The 13594-nt window shown below is 44.4% G+C and overlaps 1 protein-coding gene across 1 annotated transcript; it reads right to left on the bottom strand.

The window, feature by feature from the left end:
• Positions 1-459: 459 nt before the first annotated feature.
• On the bottom strand, positions 460-13594 carry TXNDC15 (thioredoxin domain containing 15). Its single transcript, XM_068277938.1, has 5 exons — positions 13483-13594; positions 11287-11741; positions 6485-6648; positions 3880-4010; positions 460-1505 (listed from the first exon to the last, which is right to left on the bottom strand). The coding sequence occupies exons 1-5, from the start codon at positions 13559-13561 to the stop codon at positions 1309-1311; spliced, it is 1026 nt and encodes a 341-aa protein (XP_068134039.1). The 5' UTR covers positions 13562-13594; the 3' UTR covers positions 460-1308.

The raw sequence follows: 13594 nt of genomic DNA, 5'->3' as shown, positions 1-13594 counted from the left end.
TGCAATTAAAAAAAACAGACCAAAAAAGTGAAAAAGTACTGTCAAAGTTCTCAGTCATTTCTTCCTTGCTGGTGGCTTAAAAGGCATTTTATTTATAAGGTTAAAATATCACCTAAGAGAAAAGGTACGATAATAAGTGAACTGGATCGAACCCTCCATGTTGTTTCTTCATTCGGAAACTAGAACTCTGCCGTACACTGCACTTCAACGCCAGAGCTAGTGGAGAGGGTCGCGGGGTTGTGGTCCACGCTGCGCTTCACATCTTTCACGCTTTCTCCTTCCATGCCGGAAAGCGGAAGCAGCAGAGCCTCGTGAAGTGCAGAGTGAGTGACCTCCCCATGACCCTCTCAACTTGCTTTGGTGCCGAAGGGCAGTGTTCGGCATAATTCCGATTTCTGAATGCAGGAACCTGAATTTGATCAACACGCAGTGGAGCAGATTTAATGCGGACCTGAACACTTGCACAGCACACAATGAAAAGTCTTTATTTCACATATGGTTGCTGAAGAAATCCACTGCTATGTTTCTATGTTCAGTTCACCCAGATCAAAGTGTCTAATTAGTTCTTATCAGTAGCTGTGAATAGACTGCAGGAACACCTCTTTGGCAGGACAAAATAAACTTCAGGTTTGTTTTTAAGATTTCCATAGATTGTAATCAATAATGTTTTTATCCATAAAAGTTTATCATGCTGTGGCTGATATTGTTGAGTTACATAGTTATTTTGGTTAAAAAAAAAAACATACATCCATCGAGTTCATCCAGTATAGAGAAAATTCTGAGTTTAGTTCCAATTTAAATATAGGTGGGTTTACAGTGAGCTCCTGAGCTTCTCTATTGGACAGCAAAGCTGTCCATCATACTGAATAGTAACAGGAAGGTTTGAATGGTCAAAGAGGTGGGACTTTCTCCAGACACTGGCAGATTTCTTCCTGACAGTCTTAAAAGCAGTAGCAATTCTCATATACAGTTTTGGGTGTGAATTAATCATGCAAATCTTGCATGTTTTGTTTATAATTTATCAATCATATTTTTATTCAAAAATAATGAATTGTTAAAAAGTCCATATTTTCTTCCTTGGCCATATAATATCTCCATAAGAGATAAGGCATAATAAATTAAAGAAATCCGTATCGGCATCCAGGAAAGGAATAAGTGAAAAGGCAAATAATTTATTAACAGTCTGTTGAGCCATGTGAAAGTGCTGTGAGCCACCAGCCAGCACGTAGCTAATGGATGGGAAGGAATCAGACGCATGCTGAGGCCAGCACTGCAGAGTTCAGCCAAGTCCTGGACTCTCTAATAGGGTCACTCCTGGTGTTCGTGTTCCTGTCCCGGGATAAACCAGCGGATTCGGTCAGTCTGCATGGTGGCATAGATGACAAAGGCCGTCACATAGAGAACAGAGAACACCAGCAGCCAGTCGATTCCTGTCTGCGGCGTGCAGGGCAATGGTCCGTCGCAGTCTGCTTCTGTAACATTCACATCTGGCTTACCTTCAATTCCTGCAAAAGGAAACAAACTTGCATTACAGATTGTATCACTCATCACATAAATAGCTGCCTTAGGAACTCAGCTTTTTTAATATGTATGTCATGAGGGTATATTACTGCTATTTTATTATTAAGCATTTATATAGCTCCAACATCTTCCGCAGCGCTTGACAGAGTACATAGTATATATAGTCGTCACTAACTGTCCCTCGGAGTAGCTCACAATCTAATCCCTACCATAGTCATATGTTTATGTATGTTTTTTGAGGGGGGGGGGGGGGGCATTTAAAATTTTTATTTTTTTATTGTTCAAAAATATACAAGCCAATTACAGTCTCTAACATGGCAAATAGTTGAAGGCACACATGTCAAACAATAAGGCATAAACAAGAAATGTAGACCATATAGTTGACTGATGCATAAGACTGTAATATACAGTATAGAACAAATATCATAGGAAAATAGACCAAGACACCCTATATGAGCCACCAGGAGCAATTGACCAAGCCCAAAAGGGTAACTAATAAAAGGATAAAAAAATAAGAGTGACCTGGGGTCCATATAGGCCGGGCAGTTCAGAAAGGAGGGGATAGATTCCCCAGAAGAAAAAAGAAAAGGGAAGAAAGAATAAAAAGAAGAGGTAAGAGAAGAAGAGTTTGCCAGCCAGCAAAGCTTGAGAAAATCAAAAATTAGCTTCATGAACCCAGAAGTTACAAAGAAACATTCCCCCATACCTGAGCAAAAATATGTACTTTATCTTGTAAAACAGCTCAGTCAAATGTTCTAATTTGTATATGTATTTTACTCTATAGTGTAATTCAATAATATTTGGTGGAAGAGAGTCTCTCCAATGTTTCGATATAACACATCTCGCCGCAGTTAACCTCCTGAGCGATAATCCCGAGCTGAGCTCGGGGTATATCGCGCAGGAGGATTTCTCATGCCCTGGTGGGCTGATTTGCATAATTTTTTTTTTGTTACACGCAGCTAGCACTTTGCTAGCTGCGTGTAACTTCCGCTCGCCGCCGATCCGCAGCCGCTCGCCGTGCAGCCCCATGACGTCATCCCGCCCCGTCGCCATGGCGACCGGGGAAGCCCAGCAGGAAATCCCGTTCTGAACGGGATTTCCTGCTTACTCTGATCGCCGAAGGCGATCGGAGTGGGTGGTGGGATGCTACTGCGCTGCGGCTTTCATGTAGCGAGCCCTGGGCTCGCTACATGATTTAAAAAATAAAAAATTTAAAAAAATAGTGCTGCGCCACCTCCTGGGCGATATAATTGTATCGCCCAGAGGGTTAAGAAGTGATTAAAGAGGAGCTGTTAGGTATAAGGTCTCAGAGAAAATAAACACATATATCAGTAGCTAAAGATTGGCTGTACTTACATTACATATGCATTTCACTGTCCACGTTTGGATTTCACAGAATTTGTATATAGTATATGCAGAGATAGATGCTCCTGACAGCTCCTGACAGCTCATGGCAGGCTCCATGTTTTTCTGTCAAATGTGTCGTCATGTCCTGCCTGCTTCCTGATCACAGATAAGCTCCTACTTGAACAACACAGTGTGCAGTGAATATTAATGAGCCATGTGGCTAGGAACAATAGCTGACTCCTGCAGTGTACTCTGCCCGGATATTTATCAGTGCTACGAGTTGGACTGATTAGAAGCTCCTGTACCGTCTCATTAGCAGCCGAGGGGAGGGCCCCAGAATGCTTTGCAGTTTAGTGTGCGGCTTGCGTCCTTATGGTTCTATAACAGCCTTTCTGATAAGCACACATCAAAGGTAACTGAGATTTTTATCTTCACTAATTGCTTTATGGCTTCCTTCTAAACTGTTTAACACAGGAGAATAGAGGTTTAAATTAGCTTCTGCAGCCTGACAGTTACTCTTTAATCAAGCGCTGTTGATAGGGTGTCCGCTTGGGAATGGGTTGTTTATGTATGTATTGTGTAATGTATGTATCGTAGTCTAGGGCCAATTTTGGGGAAGCCAATTAATTTATCTGTATGTTTTTGGGATGTGGGAGGAACCCGGGGCGTCCGGAAGAAACCCACGCAAACACAGGGAGAACACACAAACTCCTTGCAGATGTCTTGGCTGGGATTTGAACCAGGGACCAATCGTTGCAAGGCAAGAGCGCTAACCACTATGTCACCGTGCTGCAATGGGTGGAGCATATACAATGCAGGTCTGAGTCTGAGCCAAGTGCCTCTGTGTTAGGATAGTGACTCGATTGGTATGTTTTTTATTGTACAAATCGAACAGTACAGATCCTCTTTAAATATTTGCATTACTGAATGTAAACTGCCACAAATCCAAGCACACATCTGCAAATAACCCACAAGGAAAAAAACAACAAATAGAAGTCGGTAATACGGTACCTGACTGGTTGAATATGAAGGATTTGAAGGAATCCAGGGTTCGCTCTGTGTGATTGAATCTGGCCATTGGCTTTGCACCTTGAAACAGGAGGATATTGGGAACAGCAACTGTACCGAACCGAGTGGACAAACTATAAGGGAGAGGGCAGGTTAGAAGTCACGTGAGAAAACTGAAGACTCTGAACAAAACAATGAGGATTAAATTGAAGTATTTCAAAACAGGGTTTTACTTCTAGTAATTCAACTTATAATCTACTCTATCGCTTTAGAAGCATACATTGGTCGATTTAAATCTCCTGCCAACTAAACTCTGCTGCAGCAGCCAGAAACGTTTAAAGTGGACCTGAACTCTTGCAGAGAACAGAAGGAAAACAGAGATACATGCACCCTGTATGTATTTAGAGCATTTAGCCTGTTTAATTCCCCCTCATTTGTGTCAAATCACAAGTTGTAATTTGATCTCTTACCTATGTCACATGACTCATGGCAGATAAGCTCATTTAAAGCACAGGCTGTTAACAATATGTCTGCTTCCATGAACAGGAAATAGAAACAGTACAGATTTATTTTAGGATTTACGGCAGCTGTAACAAAAAAATATTTTTGCTTAAAGAGAACCCGAGGTGGGTTTCTGCCATCAATATTAGGACATGGAGGCACATTCTGCATACTATCACCAGCCTCTGTGTCCTTCCCGCCTCCGTAAGCTTCCTTCAAATCGGCTTACAGAGGTTGGGAGGGAAGGGACGCAGGCGGGGGAGCCCCGCTATACAGGAGGCGGGGGGAGCGGCGCTGAGTGGCAACAAAAAGGTAAACATCCGGCTAGCTTGGCGGTTTTTATATTGGAGGACAGCAGAGCACGGGAGGACTCTGTAAGGACACAAAGGCTGAGCATTGTATGCAGAATGGGCCTCTGTGTCCTAATATTGATGGCAGAATCCCACCTCGGGTTCTCTTTAAAGGTTATTATGCTGTTGCGCATCTTTTAGAGCAGAGAGGGAGTTCTGAGTTCAGGTCCGCTTTAAAGGACAACTGAATCGGATAGAAAGCAATGCAGTAGGTGGTTTGGTCAATCATCCAATCGATTTTCACACACATTAGGCTCATGGGGCACACAATTAGGGGAAGAGGAAACATTTGGGCCAAAGGAAGCACACAAAGCAGGTAGAGAAAGCACATGAGGGGGGGTGGGGAGCATATGGGAGACACTGAAAGGGCAGGCACAGCGCATGGGGGGGGGGGGGGGGGGGGGAGGAAGCACATGGGGGACACTGAAGGGGCAGGCAGAGCGCATGGGGCAGAATACAAATATGGGGCACAGTAGGCACCACAAGGGGAGCAGAGAAATCGCAAGGGGCACACAGAAGAGGAACAGATCAGGTAGAGGAAGCACATGGGGCATAGAGGGCAGAGGGCACAGGCATATTTATAATACAGTAAAATGACTTTATGGTAAACTCCGAGGGACCAGGAAAAGTAGTTTACTATATCAGAATTGGTCATACATTGTATATTTATATTGACATTTGCCTGGACCCGAGGATCGAGTTTACTATATCCAGAGGTTTACTATCAAAGGTTTACTATAACGAGATTCTACTGTATATGTTACGGCCAGAACCCAAAGTCTGGCCACTTCGGGTTCTGGCCAGTCAAAATGCGAAGTGGCCGTGTCCCTGCGGCCAATGTTAGAAATGAAAAGGATTACCGGCTCCAGGCGGCGTTAAATGAATGAATTCACTCTTCGGCTCTGCCTCCTCTCCCTGCCCCTCTCCTAAGCAGCTTTGGCGGCCGGGGGACATGCGTGTCCCCCAGGATCATTCGTAGCTGCAGGGAGCAGCGCGGGGAGGCTGCAGACATTACTTCTGGTGGCACCCACTCTGCAGTAATGAACAGCAGGATTCCCTGCCGCTACGAACGACCCTGGGGGACACGCGTGTCCCCCGGCTGCCAAAGTTGCATAGGAGAGGGGCAAGGGAGGAGGCAGAGCCGAAGCCGGCGGCTTCATCTGTTACATTGCCGCAGGGGTGAATTCATTCATTGAACGTCGCCGGGGCATACAAGAGATAACGGCGCTGGAGACTTGGGCGCAGGACTCAGCTGGTATATGGCTGATCCTGCTGCCGCACAAGTCCCGGCCGTGTTAAATACTATTCCCCCTCCAGCCCGCCATGGATGGTGGGGAATGAAATAATTTGGCTACCAGTAATTGCTGGAAGCCGAATTATTATGTTTTAAAAGTAACTTCAGACGCTGAAGTTACTCACTGTGCACTGCTATAGCCGTAATTCCTATTACGGCCTATGGTGGCGCCGGCTGTACCCACATCTCCTGCTCTGGTTTCAGCGTGTTAGTCGCCGGGACCCGGGAATCCTTTTCATTTCTAACATTTCTAGCATTTTGACCGGCCAGAACCCCGAAGTGGCCAGACTTCGGGTTCTGGCCGTAACATATATAAATAAATGTATCACTTCTGACTTGTATGCAAATTCAATTCAAGAACAAGCCTACAGTCCCTAACTTCAGCAGGGGACTACCTAAACTGTAAGCGCTCTGCAGCAGAGGTCAGCTGAAAACAGAAATCCACAACAAAGGCACATCTTACCTGCTATGCTGTGATGCATCCAGTGCCAAAAAATGCAGAGTGGGGAATGCTCTGGGTAAGGCGTTATAATGAGGGGCCAAAGCAGCAGAGAAGCGGCACCAGGGGGTGTAGAATAAGACCATCGTACATTCACTGCCGTTTGGATTCAGCAACTCCATCAGGTCCTGCACAATAAACAAATACATGAACAATTACACTTATGCACCAACCAGAATGAAACTAACCCATATATCCTCGAATATAAAAGTTGACCTTGTGTATAAGTCAACTCCAATATTTTACCCTCTTAAGCAGAATTTTTTTTTATTAACTTAAGTATAAGTCTACCCAACAAAGTTAATGGCTGCATTTGGGGACCAGGAAGAATTAACAGCTGCCCTTGGGGCCCAGGAGGGGTTAATGACTGCACTGCATACAGTATTGCAGCCATTAACCCCCTCCTGTCCCTTAAAGAGACACTGAAGCGGAAAAAAATATATGATATAATGAATTGGTTGTGTACTATGAATAATTACTAGAAGATTAGCAGCAAAGAAAATATTCTCATATTTTTATTTTCAGGTATATAGTGTTTTTTCTAACATTGCATCATTCTATATTATGTGCAGATTACACAACACAGCATTCAAAATGATTCTTTCAGAGCAGTCTGTGAACTAATGACCTCTCCTCTGGCAGAGGAAAAGTAAAAAATTAACTAACAGTTGAGATAATAAAAGTCAGAAAGCAGCCCTCTCCACGACTTTGAAAGTCGTAGAGCTTAATGGCTTTTTTGTATAGAGATAACAACTGGAGTTTCTTAACTCTTCCTGTACGGGAAACAATTAGACTGATGTATCTGATCTTAATGTTTTATTTCTTAGCTGTACTACACATACAAATCATAATATCATCATTTTTTTTTCCGCTTCAGTGTCTCTTTAAGTGCAGCCAATAATGCCTCCAGGTCCCCAAGTGTCCCAACTATTCCTTCCCTTCCTGCTGCCCAGTATCTGTCCCCTGCTCCTTTCCTTGTTAATTGTTGTGGCCAGGACTTTAAAGACCTGTGTTTTCTTGGCGTTTCCTTTATCAAGAAAGTGTCAACCACCGGGTAAGTTGCTGTGCTCAGTGTTGCTCCTGACTCATGTATAAGTCGACCCCTATACTTTTGTTTAGCGTGTCAAACCTAAATTTCTAGACTTATAGTCGAGTATATACAGTATGTGCGTGCGTGTTATGCGGCTGCATCATCATACATCTCGATCTGCCACCAGATGGACCATCAGATAGATCCCTCTCTGATCGAATCTGATCAGAGTGGGATCTATTACCTGCTCACAGACATCGGACTACCAATAGATTTTAGCACGAGTTCTATTGGAAATTGTCCTAGTGCCTCCACCTGCCCCCCCCCCCTTCACCCAGTGGCAAGTGCGCTACTCCAGGCCTCCTCCAGGATGTGCATCGTTCTTTGGAATTTACACCACGTGTACCATGTGACACCACTGCAGGTAGTGACATCACTGCATGAGGCAGTGTCACAGAGGTACTCGAAGTGGCAATTCAAAAAACTGCCGGACACAGGAGGAGCCCAGGAGTCCTACCTATGCGACAGGTGAGCCTGCAATACTCACCACAGGCACTTGGGGGGAAACTGGGACCAGGGGTGTAGCCAATCATCGAGAAATTGAATGCTGTTACCACTGCGCACATGATCGAGCCTCTCCAACTGAGATTTGCCTGCATACTCGATTGATCCTATCGACTAGAAATCAACAGAATGTTGCGGCATTGATGTCTGGCAGATTCAATCATTATGGTTGAATCAGCCAGATATTGATGCTGAAATTCGGGTCATGTATGAGCACATTAAGACTGCAAGCGAGCATGGACACATAAGTAACAACCTGGCACACCCCTTTGGAAGTGCTACTCTGCACTACGGGTGAGGGAAATGCAGTGTAGGAGGGAGCATCAGTGTGGAATACATTATTAATACAATGATAACAAGGGTGGTAAGGGGACACCCTATATCAGAGGCATTGGCCTCAATTCACTAAGCAGTTAAGACTAGTCTACAGATGGTTTTTAGTCTACTGATGGTTTGGTGTAATGTTTAGACCTGGTTTAACATTCAGTAATTACACAATCCACAAAGGCAAACAAGGAGTAACCACGCCCACTTTTTCTGACAGATTAGACCAGCTGATTTCTGTAGGTAAAGTAATTCTGTGAGGTATTTTAGGTGTGAGGATGGAGCTTTTTGAATTAATTATGCATGAGTTTAATTCTATGCAGAGGAGAGCTCATCAAAGGAGAAGGATGTCAGTCATAGCTACTAGTTTGTGAATTGCATATTTTGATCATTGCAGGGGATGCTTTACCTGGTCTAAAACATTTGGTAATAGTGAATTCCCCTTTGATGCAACTGACCAAACCATCTGTAGACTAAAAACCATCAGTAGAGTAGTCTAAACTGCTTAGTGAAATGAGGTCAGTATGGGGAAGTACTGTAACACTGGCAGTGCTAAGAGGAAGGGGAGGGGCCACCAGAAAGCTGCAGCAAAATACGAGGGCACTGAAGAGCACTGGAGTTATGGCAGGCTATATTTGCTGCCCCTGGCAACTTTAGGCTACGCCCTCTCTTTGGTCATTAGACTACTGGTTTATCCTACACAAGTGAGAAAAACAAATTATGTGGAGAACACTTAAAAGATAGATAAAAAAGTAAAATTAGATAGGGGTCTAAAGGCAGCCATACATCCAGGGCTGTGGAGTCAGTACAAAACTCTTCCGACTCCAACTCCACAGTTTATGAAACCACCGACTCCAACTCCGACTACACAAAATGGCTCCGACTCCTTAGTCTAATACTTACCAGGGCTGTGGATTTTGTACAAAATCATCCGACTCAAACTCCTCAGTTTATGAACTCACAGACTCCGACTGCCCAAATTTTTCTCCGACTCCACAGCCCTGCATACATCTAGCAATGATGGGCAGATTCGATCAAGAGACAAATCTCTCTCTAATGGAATCTGGTTAGAGAGAGATCTGTCGGCTGCCCGTTCGCCGCAGGCCAATTCCCAAACAAAATCATGCTGAAAACGATCCATGTCCCCCTGATGTACACACCGCAGTAAGCCCCCCGGTGCCTAGTGCACTATACATTACCTGTCCGTGTCCGCTGCATGACTGCCAGTGGTGTGACGTCACACGCGCGCCCACGTTACTCCAGCAACCACGTGGGGAGCATGTATGGACGGAGGACGAGCTCGGAACAAACGGCAGACAAGGACAGGTAATTATAATGCACTGGGCAAGGGGGGTGGAAGGTGACACGACAGCGTCGGGGGTTTCGTTGCTCTTCCCAATTTTGCTTGCAGTTATCGTTGTGCACCCAATCTAACAAGTCAGCCTTGCAGCATGTACGATCGACTAATGCGACCAATGTTGGGCTGAAATTTGTTCGGGCCTGCACTTGGCGGCACAGATTTCCATCTGATTCCGATAATAATCGTATAGGATGGTCGATCAGCCGCCAAGACGCCTGTGATCGCGATGTTGCTAGTAGCAATGGGGGGGGGGGGTATTGTCTGCATGTCTGCAGGGGACAACAGTCCCCTGTGCCAATCCGTACATGTGCGCCGAGAATAAACACTGTTTTTTGTTCAAAAACAGTGTTAATTCTTAAATAGAGATACAACGCTTCCTCCTGCCGCCCGATCGTTAGATGTATGAATGGGAATTTTGTTCCCATTCATTAATCTTCCCGCAGCCCACCCGTGATGCAGGCTTCCATTGAAGCCTGCGTCACTTCCCTAGTAACAATGTAGCAACACATTGTTTCCTATGCAGCGTACTTGTAAACTACATAGTATTTTGCACACAAAAAAAAAATTAATAATAATAATATGTATGTCAAGAGGGCAATATTATAAATGTATGGGCTAGAAATTAACGACGGATGTAAAACTGAAAAAAATGTACTTTATTTTTAAATCAAATATTGTCACCATACATTGTACTAGGGATATAATTTTAGCGTTGCAATAACCGGGACAAATGGGCACATAAAATACATAGGTTTTAATTACGGTAGCATGTGGTATTTTAAACCTATAATGGCCGGAAACTGAGAAATTATTTTTTTTCCATTTTTTTTCTTAATTATTCCCGTTAAAATGCATTTTGAATAAAATAATGCTTAACATAATGTACCACCCAAATAAAGCCTAATTAGTGGCAGAAAAACAAGGTATAGATCATTTCTTTGTTATAAGTAGTGATAAAGTTATTGGGGAATGAAAGGGAGGAGTGCTGAAAGGGGAAAATTTGTCTCGTCCATAAGGTGAAAAATACCCGCGGGCTGAAATGGTTAAAGAGAAACTCCGACCAAGAATTGAACTTTATCACAATCAGTAGCTGATACCCCCTATTACATGAGAAATCTATTCCTTTTCACAAACAGACCATCAGGGGGCGCTGTATGGCTGATATTGTGGTGAAACCCCTCCCACAAGAAATTTTGAGTACGCACTCCGGGCAGTTTCCTGCCTGTGAACCTTGCTGCATTGTGAGAAATAGCTGTTTACAGCTGTTTCCAACTTCCAAAAAAGCAAGCAGCATCTACATCACCTGCCAACAGTAAAAATGTCACCATGTAATAAATGTCAGAATGTAAATCAAGGATATCAAAGATTTCACAATGGGCAAACACTGACTAAACCATTTATACATAATTATTGTAAAAATGAAGCACTTTTTTTATTACATTATTTTCACTGGAGTTCCTCTTTAAATGACATACAGCCACATCGTACCTGAGAAGCATTGAGAATGTGCAGAGTGAAATTCTCCATCTCTGTGATGTTGCGCTCCTCACAGTTCACTTTCAAAGGTTTGCTGCTGTCAGTGGCGTTGGATTCCTCGGTCTTCTGCGGTTCTGCATTGGAAACATCAGTGTCAGTTGGAACATTGGATGTGCTGTCCAGAGAGTCGCTGGTGCCACATTCTCCATCTTCCTCTGCCTGGCATACTCCATCTGACTCCTCCATGGCCACTATGCCCTTATAAGCTTTTGGTACCATAGAGAGCAGCACGGCTGGATCAGTCTGTATGTCTGAGCTCTGCATGGCATCTGCAATCTCAGCAGTCTTGTACTGAACACTCTCAGTAACAGGGACAGGCTCCTTGTTCATTGGCACAGGGGTATCATCTGCCATTTGCAGGACTCCTGTCAGGTTGTCATCTTCCAACTGAACAGCTTCATAATTACCTATGGAAGAAATGATGCGTTTATGTTTGTTTAAACTTTCACAGAAGTCATTACATTGAATATATAGTTACAGATTCATTTGGCGCCCTGGTTTAGGCACACTGTATGGACTATATCATAGTTTACAATGCACAAGGTTTTGTTTTATCGCTTTTTTTTTCGGGGGGGGGGGGGTTCGTTAACTGTTGATTTCTATATGACCAGAGTTGTCAAACTGTTTTCCTGTGCCAACCTCAAATACAGCTGGACGTCAGTGGACAGCCGTCAGCTGGACGTCAGTGGACAGCCGTCAGCTGGACGTCAGTGGACAGCCGTCAGCTGGACGTCAGTGGACAGCCGTCAGCTGGACGTCAGTGGACAGCCGTCAGCTGGACGTCAGTGGACAGCCGTCAGCTGGACGTCAGTGGACAGCCGTCAGCTGGACGTCAGTGGACAGCCGTCAGCTGGACGTCAGTGGACAGCCGTCAGCTGGACGTCAGTGGACAGCCGTCAGCTGGACGTCAGTGGACAGCTGTCAGTCGCCCTGTGCCCGCGCCGGTACTCAACAATCCTCTGGTCCCCTGCCACATCTCAGTTTCGATTTTGCCAACTGAGCCAGTCGATGGCCACTGCGCATGCGTGCATCCTCGTTTAGTTTAGGTTTCCTTTAAAGAACAACTGAAGTGAAGGACTACATATTTATTTCCTTTTGTGCAATACCAGTTGCCTGGCAGTCTTGCTGATCTATTTGGCTTCATTAGTGTCTGAATCACACCAGAAAAAGCATGTAGCTAATCTTGTCAGATCTGACAGTAATGTCAGAAACACCTGATCTGCTGCATGCTTGTTTAGGGTCTATTGCGAAAAGTATTAGAGGCAGAGGATCAGCAGGATAGCCCGGCAACTAGTATTGCTTAAGAGCAAATAAATATGGCAGCCTCCATAGCCCTCTTGCTACATTTATATTGTTATTTAAAAAGGTTTCTCACCCAAAGTGACCCCAGCAGAATCCTGATCCCTGATGTGCTGTACGTTGCACTTGGTGAGGAAAGGGCAGAAATCCAGCATGGCTGATAGAAGGAATCCTATTTCTGTCAGTTATATCATGCACTCTGTGAAGTGCTGCAAAAGTGATTAGCATATGCATTCATACACAATTCACATAACAAATATTATTTAGTATTTATATAACGCCATCATCTTACGCATCGCTTGACAGAGAATTTAGTCTGGTCACATAACTCTCCCTCAGAGGAGCCCACAATCTAATCCCTACCATAGTCGTATGTCTATGTATGTTTCGTGTAGTGTATTTATTGTAGTCTATGTGTCAATTTAGGGGGAAGCCAATTAACTTATGTGGCTGTTTTGGGGATCTGAGAGGAAACCGGAGTGCCCAGAGGAAACCCAAGCAGACACGGGCAGAACACACAAACTCCTTGCAGATGTTGACCTGGCTGGGATTTGAACCGGGGACCCAGCGCTGCAAGGCGAGCATACTAACCACTGTGCCACCGTGCTAATAATAATAATGACAATAATAATTATAATAATGCACAAGTCACTTTGATTTTCGAAAACAAGCACTTGTTAAACTTAAAAAAAAAAAAAAGCAGTATATAATGAACAGTAACAAAACTGAATCAATCGTCATATGCTGTCATTAGAGTGCAGACTCTGCAGAGAGACTCCTCATTGCTGTGGCTGTAAGTGACACTGCATCCCACCAGCCCCATACATAACACCAGGGTGTCCCTCTCACCTAGCGCTCCACGCCTGCCCGACAGCAACAGCAGCCCGAGCGCCACCACAGCCCGCAGACACCGGGAATACACGTCCATACTCCACACTGACACACCGCAGCCGGAAGGGAC

This window comes from Hyperolius riggenbachi, chromosome 3 (genome assembly GCF_040937935.1).
Source record: "Hyperolius riggenbachi isolate aHypRig1 chromosome 3, aHypRig1.pri, whole genome shotgun sequence".
Lineage (NCBI taxonomy): Eukaryota > Metazoa > Chordata > Amphibia > Anura > Hyperoliidae > Hyperolius > Hyperolius riggenbachi.
The sequence above is the reverse complement of the archived record's forward strand: the minus strand, read 5'-3'. Positions and strand labels throughout refer to the sequence as shown.